At 35.3% G+C, this 21,497-nt stretch overlaps 1 protein-coding gene across 3 annotated transcripts in view; it reads right to left on the bottom strand.

Moving 5' to 3' along the window:
• ACER3 (alkaline ceramidase 3) overlaps positions 1-21,497 on the bottom strand; it is a 194,232-nt gene that overhangs the window by 105,002 nt on the left and 67,733 nt on the right. For all 3 annotated transcript variants that reach the window (XM_058306016.2, XM_058306015.2, XM_058306017.2), the window contains one exon: positions 17,492-17,602. In XM_058306016.2, coding sequence (XP_058161999.1) covers positions 17,492-17,579 — 88 coding nt within the window. In that variant the 5' untranslated portion in view covers positions 17,580-17,602. The remainder of the gene's footprint in view (positions 1-17,491; positions 17,603-21,497) is intronic.

The following is a 21,497-nucleotide window of genomic DNA, read 5'->3' as shown; positions in this document are numbered from 1 at the left end:
AATAATCATCTTTAGATTTTTCTTGCTGTTAAAAAATGAAAACTTTTGTTTTTAAAATATTTTAAAATAGTATAGAAGTTACAGAAATATTACAATGAACTTCCCCACATACCCTTAACTTTTGCTCATTAACATTTTGTCATATTTTCTTTATCTCTCTCTATTTATATAACAATTATATAAAAGAAATAGATGAATTATTGTTTTGTGAAACCATTAAAAAGTTACAGAAACCCCAAAATACTAGTATCTCCTAAGCAAGGATGTTCTCTTACATAATCCCAGTACAATGATCTAATATGCAACCCATATTCAAATTTTGATGATTTTCCCAATTTTGCCCATACAGGCTATAAATCTTTCCCACCCCTCAATGCCCAATCCAAGATCCAGACTAGGATCACATATCACATATATTATCTCTTTAGTTTCTTTTAATCTGGAATAGTTCCTTGGCCTTTCTTTTGTATACAGGACAGATATTTTGTTGACTGTCCCTCAATTTTGTTTTTTTTAAATTATTTTCTCATAAATTGAATTGGTTTATTTATTTTTTGCAGTAATATTTATAAATGATGTCATTTCTTTTCATTGTACCACACCAGGTAATTAATAGAAAATCCATTGGGAGATACTTTGAGGCTATGTAATTAACATGTTCCCCAAACACTTTCACCCAATAGTTTTCACCCAGAGTCATTGATGACTCTTGCCTAAAACCGTTTTTACTATGATAGTTTCAAAATGATAAAAACGAAAACAAATTTGTATCATTTTTCTTACAGTTTTAGCTGGCACCCTACTGTTAAAACAAAAACTCTCTCCCTTCTCACCCCAATGATTTGTTTGTTCATTTTTTACTATCAGTATGAATTTTAATGGATTCAAATTTTTTATATGGTGCATTATAATCCATTACTGTGTTGTTGTTGTTGTTGTTGTTTTAATTTTGAAACCCAAATTGTCCCAGGTTTGGCTGAATTGGCTTCTGCGTCAATTTCACCTGATCCCTTCTTTTGTTTTTTGTGTAGGCTTTTTTTGGGGAGGGGCGGTTCACACTTTCTTACTTTCTGGCATGATGACTCATCTTGTGCCTTCCCTAGGTAATCAGCCACTTCCCCAAGAAACCTTGGTTCTTTTTAGTGAGGAAAGATTTTTAGAAACCAAGGCCTGGGCACCAGGTGTGCTCCCTGCTATGAAATAATCATTGCTTCCAGGTCCTTTCAGAGGTTAGAGCATTTGAAATCATTTTATAGTTTTTAAAATCATATTGATACCTCTGATTTCAATCCCATACCACAGGATTCTTCCTTGCCTTCCCACATTCCAAATTTGTATCTCCTTTTTCCCAACAGTGAGAACTCTAGCTCCCAACAATATCAATATATTTTTTCATTTACTCAATTAAAAAATGCACCCCCAAAGAGTTTCAAAATTGCCATACCCATGCCACTATCAGCAATAAGCATGTTAAGTGAGGTTCAAGATTTCTATTTCCCTCTGTCTTAGACTAGGGATATGTAATAAGAACACTATTTTGAAAGTTACTTGGATTAGTTCTCTTACTTTCCTCCTCTGTGGTCTACACTTGATATATAATAGTTCATTCGTTTTTCTTTGTATTCAATTTCCCTAATTCTCCCTATTTCCCGGTGTGAAATAGTAACCCAATTGAAAAACGGAAACAATACAAAAACTCAGAGAACTGTATCAATGTAGTTTTCATTTGATTTCTCTTATTATGAGTGAACTGAACATCTTTTCTTAGGGGTTATTTTAAACATATTTGTTTGGAAAATTTTCTTTTTTTTTTGACGACTTTTTTTGGATTTTTGGTCCTTATTATCCTCAGTCTTTAATCTCTTTATATTAGAGCAGTTGTGGGTTTACAGAATAATACATAAAACACAGGGTTTTAAGTTATTATTTAGGGATATTAAAATTTTATCTCTGGTGCATGGTGCAAATATTTTCACCATTTGCTTTTGACTTTGCTTATGTTTGTTTTGTTTGTTTGTTGTTGTTGTTTTTTCTTAAAGGAGGTACCAGGAATTGAAACCCGGACCTCATATATGTGAAGCAGGCCCTCACCCACTGAGTTACACCCACTTTCCGCTTATGGCATCTTGTTGCCAGGCCAAGACTTATATTTTTATGTAAGTGAATTTGTAAATCTTTTATTTTTTACATCTGGATTTTGAGTCACAGTTATAAAGTCTTTCTCCACACACTAATTACAGAAGAATTCACATGGGTTTTCTTCCCATACTTGTAAGATTATAGATTTTACATTTAGGTGTCTGATCAATTTAGAAGTTATTCTTGTGCATGCTGTAAGTTTTATCTTTTTCCAACACCATTTATTAAAACATTCCTCTTTGCCCTGGTGATTAGAGATGCCATAATCATCACATATTAAATTTTAATATATGCTTGGGTCTACTGCCATATTTTTGTTTTGTTTTTTAATTTTCTTTTTTGTATTATTATTTTTTATTAACCTCCTTTTGTGGCTTTTTGTGTGCTGTCTGCTCACTGTTCATTCGCTGTGCGTTCTTCTGTGTCTTTTTTATTCTTATTTCCCCTTCCCCCTTGTGGCTTGCTTGCTGTCTGCTCTCTGTGTCCATTTGCTGCACACTCTTCTGTGTTTTTGCTTGTCTCCCTTTTTTGTTGTGTGACCTAGCTGATTCAGCTCTCCATGGTGCTCATAGGCCACGTGGCGCTCTGCAGCGCTTTGTGGGGCAGGAGGCACTCCACGGCGTCTGCAGGCCGGGCGCTCCACAGTGTGCCGACCAGCCTGCCTTCACAAGGAGGCCCTGGGACACGAACCCAGGGCCTCCCATATGGTAGACGGGAGCCCAACTGATTGAGCCACAGCCGCTTCCCTTTTTTGTATTGTATTTTAATTCCATTATACTGTCTACTGGAAAAGCAGTACAATATGCTGTTTTTATTTTGCATGTTTTGCAGTATGCTTTAAAATCTGGTAGTATCCCTCATTGCTCTTGTCTATAGTATCAACTTGTCTAATTTAAGGAAAAAAAGCTTATTGCTATTTTCCTGGCATTATTTATTTATTTTAATAAATTAACGTAGAGACAAATGACATCTTTAAGTTGTTTTCTATCCAGGAACAAGGGATGTATTTCCATTTGTTCAAGTTTACTTTTATGTTTTAAAGTTTTCTTTATGTAGATTTTACACATTTCTTGTTAAATCTATCCCTAGGTATATTATCTTTTTTTTTAAGTTATTTTAAATAACTTTAAATACTTTTCTTCTCTATTTTATATATTCACCTGGATATATTTGTATTTTATATGAAAACTATCAGTTTTTCGTATAATTTTAAACTTGCTATCCTACTGAATAGTTTTATTATTTGAATTCATTTTATCATTGATTCTCTATACTAGGGTTTTCAGGGATACTATCATATATGCAAATATACAGTTGTCCTTCTTTTCCAATTCTTATGTCCTTAATCACTTACTCTTGTATAAATGCAGGTTAATACCTCCGTTACTATGTTAAATAGTAGTGGACAGAGTAGTATCCTTGTCCTTTTCTTGATCTTAGTAGGAATGATTCTAGTGCTTCCACATTAAATAAAATACTGGCTTTAGGACCGAGGTATGTATTTTATAGTGTTAACCCAGATTTCATCAAGTCCTATTTTCTTGAGTGTTGTGTTTTTTTTAATCAAAAATAGGTGTTGAATTTTGACAAAAACTTTTTCAGCTTCTATGGAGATAATTATATGATTTTTCTCTTTAGATCTGTTAATATACTAAGTTGTATTAATGGGTTTCTTTTTTTTTTTTTTAAAGATTTAGTTTTTATTTAATTCCCCTCCCCTCCCCCAGTTGTCTGTTCTATGTGTCTATTTGCCGTGTCTTGTTTCTTTGTCCGCTTCTGTTGTCGTCAGTGGCACGGGAAGTGTGGGTGGTGCCATTCCTGGGCAGGCTGCACTTTCTTTCGCGCTGGGCGGCTCTCCTTACAAGGTGCACTCCTTGCGCGTGGGGCTTCCCTACGTGGGGGACACCCCTGCCGTGGCGCGGCACTCCTTGCGCGCATCAGCACTGCGCATGGGCCAGCTCCACATGGGTCAAGGAGGCCTGGGGTTTGAACCGCGGACCTCCCATGTGGTAGACGGACGCCCTAACCACTGGGCCAAGTCTGCTTCCCTAATGGGTTTCTTAATGTTGAGTTATCTTCCATTCCTGGTACAAATTCCATTTGGTCGTGGTGAATTATTTTCTTAATGTGGTGCTGTATTCATTTGCTAATATTTTTAAAACAAAATTATATTAAGTATATCATTTACACCTGAATATACATAAACAATAATTGTATAGTACAAGTTGTGAACTTACAAAACAAACAGCTCCCCTTGTATCACCCCACCACCAACACCTTGCATTGCTGTGAAACATTTGTTACAAACTATGAAAGAGCATACTCCAAATATTATTACTAACTGTAACCCACATCTTATATTTGGTGTATATTTTTCCTCCAACCCACCTGTAGCAGTTTGGTAGTATTTATGAATTCCAAAAAGAGATATTGATTATATTTTTTATTATTGTAAACTGGCCTGTTCTCTGGGCATGATATCGTTTGATTGACTTAAATTCAAAGGCTTCATGTTTACTTGATTAAATCAAGATTAGGGCCTTGATTCAACGACATCATTAGGGCATGCAGGGCTGAGTCCCCCCCCTCCTGGTAGGCTATATAAACGAATGCTCAATCAAGAACACGGAAGTAGACATACAGAGAAGATACATGGAGGAAGAGAGACAGCTCCACAGACACTGCAGAGGCTCTGAGAAGAGAGATGAGCCATTCACCTGGTAGTTTACAGCTGACCTTATGAAGAGACCAAAGCAGCTGAGCTGGGAAAGAAATAAGCCTCTGGATGAGAGACAAGCCCTTTGCCAGATGAGACTGGAAGACACTGGACCCACAAGCCTTAGAGGGAAGAGGAAGGCTGAACCCTCACAGACATCACCCATCATCTTGCTTCAACATGTGGCAACAGAGTTTGGTAAGGAAGTAACCTTGGGTTGGACTCTTGAGGGCTGTGTAACTGTATGTTTTTACCCTTTATAAAAGCCAACAGATTTCTGGTACCTTGCATCAGCACCCCTTTGGCTGACTAATATACCACCCTATATTAGTATTATACATTTGTTATAATTCATGAGGGAACATTCACATATTTGTCCTATTAACCACAGTCCACGTTCCACCACTGGATTCCCTGTGTTATACAGTTCAATGTTTTATACAATCCATACAAAGTGTACACTCGTGGCTCTCATTTTCATCACAAAGTTGTGCTGTCATCACCTCAAATCTTAGAACATTTTCATTATTCCTAAAGGAAAAACTCCTATACCTCCTTATACCCCCCATTGTTGTCCCTTAGAATTGATATAATACTTTGCCATTGCTACAAATTATTACAATATTACTGTTAACTATCATCCATAAGTTAAATTCGTTGTAATTTTCCCATGTATCACCATATTATTAACACTTTGTAAAAGAACATCTTCTAGAGTTTACCTCCATGAGTTTACTCATCCTATTTAGTTCATATCAGTGAGACCATACATTTGTCCTTTTGTCGTTTATTTCACTCAACATAATATCAAGGTTCATCCATGCTGTCATATGCATCCTGATTTCATTTCTTCTTACAGCTGAATAGTATTCCATTGTATGTATATACCACATTTTGTTTATCCATTCATCAGTTGACAGATACTTGAGCTGGTTCCATTATTTTAGCAATTGTGAATAATGCTGCTATGAACATCAGGGTGCAAATGTCCATTTGCATCCTTGCTTTCAGTTCTTCTGAATACATTCCCAGGAATAGGATTGCTGGATCATACAGCAGTTCTATATTCAGCTTCCTGAGGTAGTGCCAAACTGTCTTCCACGGAGGCTGCACCATTCTACATTCCCAACAACAGTGAAGGACTGTTCCTGTTTTTCTACATTTCCTCCAGCCCTTGTAGTTTTCTATTTTTTTAAATAATGACCATTCTAGAAGGTGTGAAATGATATCTCATTGTAGTTTTGATCTCATTTCCCTAATACCTGGTGATGTTTAACATGTCTTATGTGCTTTTTAGCCATTTGCATTTCCTCTTTGGAAGGATGTCTATTCAAGTCTGGCCCATTTTTCAATTGTGTAGCTTGTCTTTTTTACATTGAGTTGTATGATCTCTTCATATAAACATGGATACCAAACCTTTACGGAATATGTGGCTTGCAAATATTTCCTCCCATTGAGTAGGCTACCTTTTTACTTTCTTGATAAAGTCTTTTGAAGAAAAAAATTGTCAAATTTTGAAGCAGTCCCATTTATCTATTTTTTTCTTTGCTTTGGGCATAAGATTTTAAAAACTACCACCTACTACAATATGCAGATGTTTCCCTATATGTTCTTCTAGGAGTTTTATGGTTGTAGCTTTTATATCTGGGTCCTTGACCCATTTTGAGTTCATTTTTTTGTATAAGATGTGAGATAGGGGTCCTCCTCCTCTCTTTTGGATACTGAAATCCAGTTCTCCCAACACCATTTGTTGAAGAGACTGTTTTGGCCCAGCTGGGTGGGCTTGACAACCTTGTCAAAACTCACGTGACATAGAAATAGAACTATTTCTTGAGTTCTTGATTTGGTTCCATTGGTCAATATGTCTATCTTCATCCCAGTATCATGTTGTTATTTTTTCACCACTGTAGCTAAGTAATATGCTTTAAGATCAGGAAGTGAGTGTCCTCCAACTTTGGACCATTCAAGGTCTCTTACCCTTCCAAATAAATTTGATAATTGGCTTTTCCAATTCTGCAAAAAAGGCTTTTGGGATTCTTACTGGGATTATATTGAATCTGTAAATCAGTTTGGGTGGGATTGCCATCACTCTCCTCATGAACTCTTCCTGTGTGGAGGATGCGTCTTAGCACTGTCCCCACTCCCTGGCCCACTATTTGGTGGAGAAGTTGTCCCTGCCCCATCCCTATTTGTAAATATTCTTTGGAAACAGGGGCTTAAGGGTGTAAAGCCACAAGCCACAAGCACACACACACAAAAAGTCTTCCAGTCCATGAACACAAAATGTCCTTCCATTTATTTAGGTCTTCTTTGGTTTCTTTTAGCAATGCTTCGTAGTTTTGTGAATACAGGTCCTTTATGTCCTTGGTTAAATTTATTACTAAATATTTGATTATTTTAGTTGCTACTATAAATGGATTTTTTCTTTTCTGACTTCCTCCTCAGATTGCTCATCAGTAGAGCATAAAAATGATAATGATTTCTGCATATTAATCTTGTATGCTGCTACTTTGCTAAACTAGTCTATTGTGGATTTTTTAATATTTTCCATATATAGAATCATATCATCCATGACTAGTGAGAGTTTTACTTCTTCCTTTGCTATTTTGGGTGCCCTTTATTTCTTTATCTTGCCTAACTGCTCTAACTAGAACTTCCGGCAAAATGTTGAAGAACAGTGGTGACTGTGGGCATCCTTGTCTTTTTCCTGTCTTTTTCCTTTCTGTCTTTCACAATTGAGTACAATTATAGCTGTAGGTTTTTCATATTTGTACTTTACCATGTTGAAAATGCTTCCTTCTCTTCCTATCTTTTGGAGTGTTTTTATCAAGAAAGGATGTTGTATTTTGTCAGATGCCTTTTCTGCACCAATTGAGAGGATCATGTGATTTTTCTTCTTCAATTTATTAATGTGGTTTATTAAACTAACTGATTTTCTTGTGTTGAACCACTCTTGCATTATCTGGGATAAAACCCACTAGATTGAGGTATATGATTATTTTAATGTCCTTTTAGTCTCAGTTTGCAAGTATTTTGTTGAGGATTTTGTCATCAATATTCATTAGAGAAATTGGTCCTGTAATCTTTATTTGTACTATCTTTATCAGGTTTGGGTATTAGGGTGACGCTGGCTCCATAAAGTGAGTCTGGTAGCATTCCTTCCTGTTCAAATTTTTTGGAAGAGCTTGAGCAAGACTGGTATTAGATCATCCTTGAATGATTGGTAGAGTTCACTTGTGAAGCCATCTGGTTATGGGCTTTTTGTCTTTGGGAGGTTTTTGATAACTGTTTCAATCTCTATTTGTGATTGGTTTGTTGAGGTCTTCTATTTCTCTTAGGCCATTGTAGGTTGTTGGTGTGTTTCTAGGAATTTGTCCATTTCATCTATGTTGTCTAGTTTGTTAGCATACAGTTGTTCATAGTATTCTCTTATGAAATCTCTTTTTTCTGCTGGGTCAGTGGTAATGCCCCCTCTCTCATTTTTTATTTTCTTGCATCTTCTCTCTTTTTGTCTTTTTCAGTCTCTCTAAGGGTTTATCCATTTTGTTGATCTTCTTAAAGAACCAACTTTTGGTTTTGTTGATTTTCCCTATTATTTTTTTGTTCTCAATTCCATTTATCTCTGCTCTAATCTTTATTATTTCTTTCTATCAGCTGGATTTGGTTTGGGATTACTTTGTCATTTTTTTCTTGTTTCTCCAGATGTGCAGTTAGGTCTTTGATTTTAGCTCCTCCTTTTTTTATTTTTTATTTTTATTTTAGGATAACTAAGGAAACACAGAGCTTGAGTAATATGATAAATGAAAGAGACCTAAGAAACATTTGTAGAGCTATAAAAAAAATAATCTGGCGGCGGACTTGGCCCAGTGGTTAGGGCATCTGTCTACCACATGGGAGGTCTGCGGTTCAAACCCCGGGCCTCCCTGACCCATTTGGAGCTGGCCCACGTGCAGTGCTGATGCACGCAAGGAGTGCCCTGCCACACAGGGGTGTCCCCCGCGTAGGGGAGCCCCATGTGCAAGGAGTGCACCCCGTAAGGAGAGCCGCCCAGCGCGAAAGAAAGTGCAACCTGCCCAGGAATGTTGCCACACACACGGAGAGCTGACACAACGAGATGACGCAACAAAAAAAACCCACAGATTCCTGTGCCGCTGATAACAACAGAAGCGGACAAAGAAGAAGACGCAGCAAATAGACACAGAGAACAGACAATCGGGGTGGGCAGGAAGAGGAGATAAATAAATAAATAAATAAATAAATAAATAAATAAATAATCTGTGTTTGCTTCCGTTTTATCTTAAGTTAGCTAGTTGTCTAGTTAGCTATCCTTTCTAGTATTAATAGTAAGATTTTGATTCATTAGTAAGAATTATTGTTTTAGGTTCTCTAGCTTGTTAAATTCTGCTCTTGGGAACAGATGTGACTCAGGTGGTTGAGTGCCTGCTTCCCACATGGGAGTCCCAGGTTTGGTGCCTGGGTACCTCCTAAAAACAAAAAAGCAAACAATAAGCAAACAAATGAAAAATACCAACTTAGGGGATCTGATGTGGCACAGTGGTTGAGTGCTGGCTTCCCACATACTAGGTCCAGGGTTCAATCACCAGGCCCAGTACTTAAAGAAAAAAAAATTTTTAATTCTGCTTTTATCTTTATGTTTCCTTGCACTTTCATATGGTTTACTTGGTTCATTTCTCTTGCCTTCTGAGTTGAAATTTTAATTTAGTTTCCTCTTAAAATGTTATTGACATAAATGTTTAAGCCTATGAATTATCTTCTCATTGCTGCTTTAAATAAATCTCAAAAAAATTTGATATGCAATTATTTTTCAGAAATTCTATAATTTCAGTTTACATTTTCCCTTTCAATCAAGAGCTAATAGAATATTTTTAAAGATTCAAAGAGAAAAGACTGTTTTGTAGTTTGATTTTGCTGATTTCTTGGGGATATATTGTATTGTTTATATTTCTTTTCATGGAATTTATTATTTTCTTTGTTTCATGAATGTTCTATGTACACTTGAAAAGAGGGCATACTCTCTATTAACAGCATGTAAAGTTCGGGTATAAATCAATTAAATCCATAATATTTATTTTATTGATTATATCATTTAGGTCTTCTAGATGTTGATTCTTTTGTTCACCTGACCTGTCTTTTATCAAGTATGGCATATTAAAGTATTCCACTATTCATATGTTTCTATATCTCCATGCATCTCCTGTAGTTTCTGCCATTTAAGGGTGGTAGCTGTGTTACTGATAGAGATATTTATACTTTTATTTTACATTGTGAACCATAATTTTTAGCATAATGACTTTGTGTCACATTTAAAGCTTTCTGAAGGGAATTCTACTAATCATATCAGGATCACTATATCTCCTTTTTTTATTATTCCTATTTCTTTAGTATATTTGTACCAATCCCTTTAATTTTACCTTCTCTGAATCACTTTCTTTTAGGTATGTCTTTTGGAGCTAGCAAAGAGTTGGGTCTTGCTTTGTGAGCCAATGTGAAAATCCTTTTCTTTTAATAGGTAAATTAAGCCAATTCATACTGATTGAAATAACTCATATATTTAGCCTCAACTCTGCTGTACTACTTTATTATAATTATTGCATATATTATCTCATACTTACTGTGTTTCTTTTTCTAAGTGATGTGGTTTTTTTACTCTCTCTTACATAAAAATTATTTTGTATTTAGGAAAGTTTGTATTATCATTTTAGTGGTTACCTTTCTGCTTATGATTTTTATAGTACTCTTAGCTCCCATGTTATTTCTTAATTAACCTTTATATCTAGTTGGTTACTTTTAAATCATATTTTTAAAAATCTGACTTATTACTCAATTATAAATGAATTTATTCTACTTTGCTCTTTCTCTCTCCTCCATTTAAAAAATCATATCCTTTCTACTTAACAAGACATAACAACAATGTCCAAATACTGTTCTTCAACTTGTCCCACCTCTGTTATAGTCTTAGATCTACAGTTAAATATATTAAATGCTCACCATCAGACATTATTTCAAAGTTTTTCCAGTCTTCTCTTGGTTGAATGGACACATCCTATATTATAGTATGGCTATGAGAACTTTCTGCAATGGTGCAGATGTTCTATATCTGCACTGCCCAGGTAGCAGCCATGAGTTACATGAAGCTACTGAGCATTTGAAATGTGCTAGTACGACAGAGAAACTGAATTTTACATTTTATTTAATGAAATTTAAATTGCCACATGTGACTAGCAGTTACTACATTGGACAGTGCAGCTCTAGTCAGTTTATCAGGAAGGATTCATGAGTACAGTGTTCACTGAGTACTTCCATGTTTAAAACTTTCTTTTGATCTTGTTACTTGATGAACAATTTGGTTGGAATATAAAATCTTTGGCTTGTACTTTTCTCCTTGATTTTTTTTGAAAGTGCTGCTCCACTGCTGCCTTTCTTTTTCCTTCTACCCTTTTTTTTTTAAAAGATTTTATTTTTATTTATTTCTCTCCCCTTCTCCCCACCCTCCGTCCCAGTTGTCTGTTCTCTGTGTCCATTTGCTGTGTGTTCTTCTGTGTCCGCTTCTATTCTTGTCAGTGGCACCAGGAATCTGTTTCTCTTTGTTACGTCATCTTGCTGCATCAGCTCTCTGTGTGTGTGGCACCACTCCTGGGCAGGCTGCACTTTCTTTCACGCTAGGCGGCTCTTCTTATAGGGCACACTCCTTGCACGTGGGGCTTCCCTACCCGGGGGACACCCCTGCATGGCACGGCACTCCTTCCGTGCATCAGCACTGTGCATGGGCCAGCTATACACGGGTCAAGGAGGCCCTGCGTTTCAACCGTGGACCTCCCATGTTATAGGCAGACACTCTGTCCATTGAGCCAAGTCCGCTTCCCTCTTTTTTCTTCTTGAGGAAGTCTGATGCCAGTCTAATTTTATTTCCCTTGTAAGTAATTTCATCTTTTTCCCTAGAGTTTTGCAGATTTTTTCTTTTATTTAAAAAAGCCAAAAGTTTTACTAGGCTACGCTCAGAGTTGACCATTCAAAGTCAATTTTATTAGGTGCCTAATGGGCTTTTTCATTATGTACCTTCAGGTCTTCTTTTATTTCTAGAAAGTTTTCTGGAATTTTTATTTTAAATGTAAGATGGTGTGTTTTTGAGGTACCAGGGCCAGAGACTGAACCTGGGACCTTGTGTGTGGGAAGCTGGCGCTCAACCACTGAGTCACATCAGCTTTCCTGAGGTTTTTTTTTTTCATTTGTTTTGCTTGTTGTTTATTAATTTTTTTCAGGAAACTGGGAACAGAACCTGGGACCTCCCATGTGGGAGGCAGGCACTCAACCATTTGAGTTGCAGGCGCCTAACTGCTTGAGCCACATCCACTTCCAGCTTTTAAAGTTTTGATTCACTTCTCCAAATGCTTATTTGAGACTATTTAATTTAATTGGGATGGTTGTGTAACTGTTTCATAGTAAGTTTTTGGGAAGAACTTCCATCACCCAAAAGGTTTTTAATTCTTCTGTCCAATTTCTTCCTACAGTAACTTTGTAAAGATGTAGACTGTGTTTGTTTTTCTGGTGGTGTTTTTTTTTTTTTTTTTTTTTGCCCATACCGGAGTAAAGGTTTTGGGTGACTTACAAGATTCCTTGTTGAAGAGTGTCCCTTATCAGAATCATGAAATGCAATTTCTTTACCAGTACTGGGGTGAGGGCAGGGGCAGTGGAGGGTGAAGTGGTTGATATGTTTTGCAGTTCTTTTGTTTCTGCAGTCTTAATTCCCCCTTTAGCTTCCTTCTTCCCTTTACTACCATGTCTCCAAAGGACACCTCCCCTCTCTCTTCATCTCTTTCTCTCCCAGAAGTGATGCCTTTCCAAAACCACGTCGTTGGGTCTTGCGTATTTGCAAGCCCTTTACCGTTAGCTTGTATTGTGACCTACCAGGTCTCACACTGCTTTCAGAAATTTTGCATTCATTATGGGGCTCTCTCTTTCTATTGGTGTTTTTCTCAGCCTCAGGCTCTCAACTCCCCTCTCTTCTTTTCCATGCAGTTTCTTCTGACTTCCTTCCCCAAGTCTGAAACACCAAAGATAATTCTGCTGTAATTTGGTGTTTATTTTTTCATTTAAAAATAATTTGAAGTCATAGTATTCTCTCTCTCCTCATACGGCTCATAAGTGTAGGTCTATGTGTTGCTTCCCTTGTTAATCTGTATGAATTTCTGAGAGGATGAGTGAATAAATTCTAATTTAAGAGGCCACCATTAATTCTAAGGCAGCTTGAAAATCTCTCAAATCTTTTTATTCATGTCGTTACTGACTGTGACTTGTCAGTAGTATATAAACATTCCTAAAACATTCCAGGAAATAAAATAAAAGGCTAAGTTTATGGACAGGTTTTCCTTATGAAGATAAATCAAGTAACTCTTTTGAAAACTCCATGCATATGATTAACAGTGGCAGAAAAGTCTATCATCTCCAATCACTACTCTAATTACAGTAGAACCTGATACGAGACAATGATAGCTCACAGTTTTGTGGCAATTAGAGGTCCTTTCTACCCATATGTAAATTATAGTTACCTTGAGCGAAAACAACATGAATTAAGCTTCGTTTCAAGATTTACATAAAGGAAACAAAAGAGAATCCACTTTGCTATTTTTTCTTTACTATTATAATATAGGAACTAATAGCAGTGATTTCTCTATTTTAGATTGACATACATCCAGCCAACATTTATTGAAGACAAATATATGCCAGGCAATGGGGATTCAAAGATGACTAAGACGCAGTCCCTGCCTTCCAGATAGATAGAGGAGAAAGAAAGAAATATGTAAAACAATGTAGAAGTTCAGTGGTGTATTTTGTCCATTGTCCACCTAAGTGCCTAAAACAACACATAATGGTACTCATAGATGCTCAGGAAACAAGTGATAAATGGATAAATGCACATTTATACTTTTTCCAGAGGCAGTTTCATCTATAGTTATGTCAAAATTGAACTTAGAACCTTCTACCCCAGATGAAGCTGGAGAGGTAGATGGGGCCATATCATGTTGAACTTTATAAGCAGTGCCAAGGAATTAGGAAATAAACAACCACTGAAATATTTTAATCAGGTGCAATAAGATTGAATTTCCACTCTAAAAGTTCACTTTAGCAACAGTGAGGAGGAATTAGAGGGAAAAAGACAGTGATATCCTCTTAGCTTTATATGACACAATTTTACAAAAACACTTTTAGAACCCTATCCTGTTTTATCTTCATCCAATTATGAGATAATACTTTATCTTAGAGATGACATTATCTACATTTTACAAGGAAGGGGTAGATAAGGTTAAGTGACCTGCCCATTGTCTCCCTGGAAAAATACAAAAATATTCTCAATGATTTGAACAACAAAGTATGTTTCTTAACTTGGCATATTAGTGCGCACATATACATCCTTACCCATCATCTGGCCTCTGTCTACCTTTTTACCTCATTTCTTGCCATTCCCTGCTCACATTTTAAATTCCAACACTGCCGAAGTATTTGTGGTTCACTGCATATGCTAATTCTAACCCCCTTAACTTCTCTCAGACTAAACTATCTACCCCTCACCCCAACCAGTCTAGAATACTGGCCTCCTCTTTCCAAATTGTCCTGCTTGGTTCTGATTGTCAACAAAGTACCATTCTCTATGTGTCAGGTGTGTTAAACCCTCAGGAATTTAATGATGACCAATCCAAATGTACCCAACCACATACAGTTTAGTTTGATAAGAAAAAGACACGAATCAAATTACAAATTTCCAACTGGATAAGGAAACAAAATCTAGCTATAAGTTCTTTACAAGAGACCTCCTAAAATAAAGTGAAGCACAAAGCTTAAGTGTGAAAAGATGTTTAAAAATATACATATGCTAGGCAAATACTAATCAAAAGAAAGTTTGTGTGCCATATTAAATTAACTTAAGACAAAATAGTCTCCAAGGCAGAAATCATTTTAATAATGGTTTGTGACTTAAGTTAGAGATAATGATGGATAACAAATGATGCAAAAGGAAAAATTCATTAGGAATCTAGTGATTATATATCTAAATGTAACAAACAACATAGCTACAAAACAGCAAAAAATAACAATGATCGGGAAAGCCAAAAAATCCTCAATTACAGTCACGAATTTAACAAAATAAAACAATGAGACAATATTAAGAATATAGAAAATGTGAACAACATACTTCACAAGTTTGATCATATTATATACATAATGGAACCCTGAATCAATAATATATAGAGGGAAGCGGACTTGGCCCAGTGGTTAGGGCGTCCGCTTACCACATGGAAGGTCTGCGGTTCAAACCCTGGGCCTCCTTAACCCATGTGGAGCTGGCCCATGCGCAGTGCTAATGTGCACAAGGAGTGCCATGCCACGCAGGGGTGTCCCCCAAGTAGGGGAATCCCACACGCAAAGAGTGCACCCTGTAAGGAGAGCCGCCCAGCATGAAAGAAAGTGCAGCCTGCCCAAGAATGGTGCTGCACACACGGAGAGCTGACACAACAACAAGATGATGCAATGCAAGAAAAAAAAGAAACACAGATTCCCGGTGCCACTGATAAGGATAGAAGCGGTCACAGAAGAACACACAGTGAATGGACACAGAGAGCAGACAACTGGGGGGGGAGGGGAGAGAAATAAATAAAAATAAATATTAAAAAAAAAAACAGAACTTAGCCATTAAAAATATATATAGAGAGAGGGAATACATTTTTGCAACAACGTGCAAAATATTCACAAAATTTTTCTTAGTATTAGACACAATGTAAGCTTTATCAAATACCAAAAAAAAATCTGTATTATTGAGATTACATTCTCTGACTACATTGCAATAACTCTGAATGGTAATAAAAACACCATATAGTAAAACATGTGGGACATGGTCAAGGTATTATGTAGACAAAATTTTTAAATTTAGTATAAATGCTTATACTAAAAACAAAAGTGAAAATAAACTAAATAGTTTCACTCAAGAAAATATAAGAACAAAAATGTAAACAAGAAAGAATAGAAATAATTAAGGCATAAACATAAATGAATAAAACATTGTACGAGAAACTATAGCTAGGCAAATAACTTTTTCAAAAGTTTGTTTTATACTTAAACAAATAAACAAAAAAATTAAATGAGAAAAAAGGATCAAATCTGTCTGTTTTCTGGTAATATGACAATCTAACTACATAATCCAAGAGAATTTATGGTCAAAACTATCAGAGTTTTAAAAGATTTCAAAAATCTTCTGGAAATGAATTTAATAGACAAAAAATTAAATTCATTATTAAATACCAACAATAACTTAATTAGGAATTTTAATTTTAAAAATACAACATACATTATAAATATAAAAAATTGACACAACACTATCAAAATGAAATGTAGCTAGGAATATACAGCAAAAGATACATAAAGACCTCAATGGAAGAAATTACAAAAGGTTTATTGAAAGACATAAAAGAAGACCAAATAAATTGAAGAGATAAGCTTTGTTCTTAAACGGGAGAATTCAGTATCTTTTAAGTCACTCTATAAATTTAATATAATTTCAATAAGAATTCCATATGCTGGTTGTTATTTTTTGGGGATGGGGGGTGGTTAGCACTTGATAAACTGATCCTCAAATTCATATGGAAGGACAAACAGCCAAAAACTCTTGAGACAATTTCTCTGAAGGAAAAAAGGCAGAAAGACTTATTGTACCAGACAGTAAGATTATAAACCTATAGCAATTAAGCTGTGGCTGTCTTTGTAAAAGGAATGACAAATGGGCCTACACTGCTACATTGTTATAGCCATTTTGTTTGGTTATATCTGGTAAAATCAAAGACGCACGCATGTACCTAGACTCAGCAATTCTACTTTTAGGCATAAACCCTACAGATACTCATACATGAGCATAAGGAGACTTGTACAATAATGTTCATGTCATTATCTATAATACTGGAAACTTCTGAAAATGTTTATAAAGAGGAGAATGCATAAACTGTAGTATATTCAACAATAGAGTGCCAAACGGCATTAAAAATGCACGAGCTAAAAAATCATGTATCGACATAGTTCAATCTCTAGTCTAAAACATAATGGGAGGAGGTTGCAGTCTAGTTTCAGATTAGATACAGAATGGTAACCTTTAAAAATAGTTTTAAAATACAAGACTCTACACTATACATATAAATAAATATCAAATTATAAACACATTAAATTCAGAATAGAGGTTAAGTCTGGGGAGGGGAGACTTGGAAATTGAGGGGAATAGAATCAGGAGAAATACAAAGGGAACAGCAATTGTATCTGTAGCAGTTTATTTCTAAAAAAAAAAAGATCTCAAACAAATATTGCTAACTCTCAAAATATGACAAAGCTGATATGTCTGTTATAATATTACCTGTATTCTTTATTGTATGTTTGAAATTTTTCATGACTTTTTTGAATGCTATTCAAAATGTAGTTCAATTTATTGGCAAGGTTTGTGGAGTTTTAATTCACAAATTCCACAATATGGTAAAGTTGTATAATAGACAAAAAAATCAAGAACTGCTTTTAGAAAAAAATGAGAAAAATAGCCCACCTAAAAACTGTATATCACTTTTTTTTCAGGTGATGCTTTATACATACCTGTGAGTGCTAAATAAGAAGCAATGTATCGCTTTTCCAGTCCATCTCTAATACTCTGAATTGCACCAAAGATAGGAGGTATGATCATAATCAGGTTACTCACTGTATTCCCTATAAAAGAAAATCACAAGAAGATAATTAGATTAGTCAATAACACTTTAAAAAAAGAAACACTCTCTTGGTTTAGAGTAAGCCCCTAACCATTTATAAGAACCTGGTAAATTCACAGTGATACACAGTGGTGAGACTGTGTCCTCAACACATTTTTCTTAATTTTCACAAGACTTTGTATAAATATTACCAAATATATTTATCATAAAACTGTTTTTAAATAGCAAGGACATAAATTATGTCAACAGTATAGTTTCCAGATACTAAAACAAGAATTTTCTAAATTAAGAATTTTCTTAAACAAGGAGAAACACCTTTCAACTTATACTGAGAGCTGAGATTTTTCTTATCATGCGTTTCCAAAGAGTCAGTCATTTTAAGAACCTCTCCCAAGGAAGGCAATTTAAAAAGCTGGAGTAAATTAAAAATAAAAATCCCCTTCAAAGTACCAAACCCCTAATAAAACAGCAATAAATGAGCAAGCAAGGAGACAGAGTGTAAAGAGGCTGAAAGGCAGGCAGGAGAAACAAAGCACTACTTTTGACCAAAAAGTATGTGAGGTGAGGGGAAATGGAGGGGAAAACTGAAGATTTATGGCTGCCAGGGCAGAGATTATGGTGAATATGGTCTCTGCTTCCTACTTGCTACCTTTGGATTCTGAAAGGCTGCCACTTTCGCCTTATGTGGACCTGAGCTGAATTGCTGCATATCTAGTAGACTCATGGGCTAGACAGAAGAGTACCAGTGTTTAGCATCAGTCAAAAACAAAACACTCAAATAACCCCCTCCTGTGACCTGAGGCAGGAATAGACTATACTCTGGAGGGTTATCTGAGTGGCTTAAAGGATCGTCAAGCCTGGACTGCTAATATTCTCAGGTGTCTAGTAAAAAGAAAAGAAGATTGTTTCAAACAAAATATCCGCTGAGCAAATTTTATGGGACACAAGACAATGCAAGAAAAACCCATAAGGATTTTATACTTGGGGGTTAACACACAGATTGCTGTTTGTATAAACAAACAAACTAAACTAACTATGTTAAAATATGAAGATAACATAAAAAGAAATTCTTATCTAGATGCATCAGAGTGAAACTGCAGAAAATGAAAACACCAAAAGAAAATCTTAAAACTAGCCAGAAAAGAAGACAGTTTTACCCAGAAGAATTAAATAGCTAACTTCTCTGAAAGTATGGAAATATATTTTCAAAATGATAGAGAAAAATAATTCATTACTCAGCAAAAATTTCTTTCAAGAATGTAAGTAATGATCCCTTCAGACAAATGAAACTAAGGATCTGTCACCAGCACACTTACTAAAGAAATTCTACAAGCAAAAAGGAAAAAGATCTCAGAACCTCAAAGATCCAGCAAAAAAATGAGCTGGAGAAGGCAGTCTTGACTAATGTTACTAAAATTGTGATCCATGAACATATTGCAGAAAGAGAGAGAATTAAGTTAATTTTTCTGTTGAATCAAATAGCAACAAATTGGGGAACTATGCATGTGTTTTATTTCTTTTTCTTATTTTTCTTAAAATAGGTGCAGTCCCAGTATATGTCAATTATACCTTAATAAAGATATTTTCAAAAAAGTGTTGCCTCTATACTTCATACCCACTAGAATGACTATTACTGAAAAATCAGAAAATAATAAGGGTTGGCTAAGTCCCACTTCTAGGTATTACCTAAAAGAACTGAAAGCAGGAACATGAACAGATATTTGCATACCAATATTCCTAACGACATTATTCACAGTAGACAAAAGGTAGAAACAACCCAAATGTCCACCAACAGATAAACAAAATGTGTACTTAAATGAAGTATTACTCAGCCAAACATCAGGAATGATGTTCTGATACATACAACAACATGTATGAATCTTGAAGACATTATTATGTTGCGTGAAATAAGCCAGACACAAAGGGATAAATATTGTATCTCACATAAGCAAATTCAGAGTGAAAAACTAGAATACAGATTGCCAGGGGCAGAGAAGGAGGATGAAATGGGGAGTTAATGTTTAATAGGTATGTATAGAGTTTCGTTCAGGGTGATGGAAAAGTTTTGGTAATGGATGGTATTCATACAGCACAACACTGAATGAAATTAACATCATCGAATTGTATAACTGGAAGTGTTTAAAATGGAAAACTTTACATTGTACATGCTACCACAATAAAATAAAAATAAAAATAAAAAACTCCATAGAACTATACAATACAAAGAGTGAACCATAATGTAAACTATGGATCTTGGTTAATAATATAAATGTAACAATACCGGCTCATCAATTTTAACAATTCTACCACAGAAATACAAAATGTTAATAATGGGGAAAATTATATGTATACGGTGGGGGAGAGTATATAAGAACTCTGTACTTTTTGCATGATTTTTCTATAAACCTACAACTGCTCTGAAAAATAAAAAAAGAAAAAGGGATGCCTCTGGGGAGTGGGAGTAGAGGGTAGAGAATGAAGAGATCGAAAATGGCACTGCTTTTTCATTTTCTTACAAGTCATTTAGCACTATCTGGATTTACACCTACTTTTTCGTACATTACTTTGATAAAATAAAAATTACTTTAAAAATTTAGGAAAGGCAATAAAATGGTTGGGTATAAAGTCTTAGTTCCTGGCTGATTAAACAAATACTATGCAATGAGTTGGCTTAACAACAGGAATTTATTGGCTCTCAGTTTCAGAGGCTGGAAGGCTTCCTTCCTCCCGGGATCAGTAGCTTCTGGCTAGCCGGCAATATTTGGAGTTGCTTGGCTTTTCTGTCATATGGCAATGCACACAGCAATGTTTCTTTCTCTTTCAAGGTCCACTGACCTGCAGTGTCTGACTGCCCCCTGTGGCTTTCTCTCTCTACGTATAAACGTCCTTCTGCTTATGAAGGACTCCAGCAATAGTGATTAAAGTCCTTAACGAAAAACAACACCTTTAAAAGTTCATATCTGCAATGGCTTCATACCCACAGTTACAGAATAAGAACATGTTTTGCTGGGGGTAGTAATTCAATCTCCAACAGATACTTTCATAAATGTGGTAAGATTTGAGATACACCCTGAAAGAAAAGAAACTAAAATCTACCAAGCTATTAAGTTTCAGGCACTGTATGTTACATTTAATATGTGCTAAATTATTCTTTATCCTCTTGTATTATTCACAAATTGTGTTCCTTATTTTTTTGGTATAGCTATATGACAGAGTACATGGTAGATTATTTATTTTAGAATGACTTTAATCTTTCAAAAATGATACACATTCAGTGAAAAATGTAAAGATTCAGAAAAGTATAAGAAAAATTAAGTAATTAAATATCCCAACACCCAGAAATTATCATCAATATTTGCTAAACTTTATATATAGAAAGAGAGATGAACGGATAAATTAAGAAAGAAATATATTTTATGGGATATTATATGTGTTTTTTTCTTTCACAGAAAGTATGAAAGAGAACTTAAATTAACAAAAGAAAGTGAAGTTAATTATGAAGAACACTAAAAGGTTAGAGAGCTCATTTTCACATGTTTAATTTTTATAGCAAATATATCCTTGCTATGAGATGAAGAAAATCGCACTCAGATTTCCTCCCACTTCCCTTTCCCTACTTACTTTTTGAAAGCACTTTTATTGGGATATAGTCAACAATCATACAGTTCATTGAAAGAATACAATCAGTGGCTCTCAGTTTAATCACAGAGTTGTGCATTCATCGCCACAATCAATTTAGAACATTTTCATTACTCCAAAAAGAAAAACTCCACATCCCTTAACAGTCACCTCTCAATCCCCCTATCGTTCCCCACTCCTACATAACTACTAATCTAATTCTGTCTCTATTTATTTATATTTACATTTTACACAAATGGAATACCATATGTAGTACT

This window comes from Dasypus novemcinctus, chromosome 10 (assembly GCF_030445035.2).
Source record: "Dasypus novemcinctus isolate mDasNov1 chromosome 10, mDasNov1.1.hap2, whole genome shotgun sequence".
Taxonomy (NCBI): Eukaryota; Metazoa; Chordata; class Mammalia; order Cingulata; family Dasypodidae; genus Dasypus; species Dasypus novemcinctus.
The sequence above is the reverse complement of the archived record's forward strand: the minus strand, read 5'-3'. Positions and strand labels throughout refer to the sequence as shown.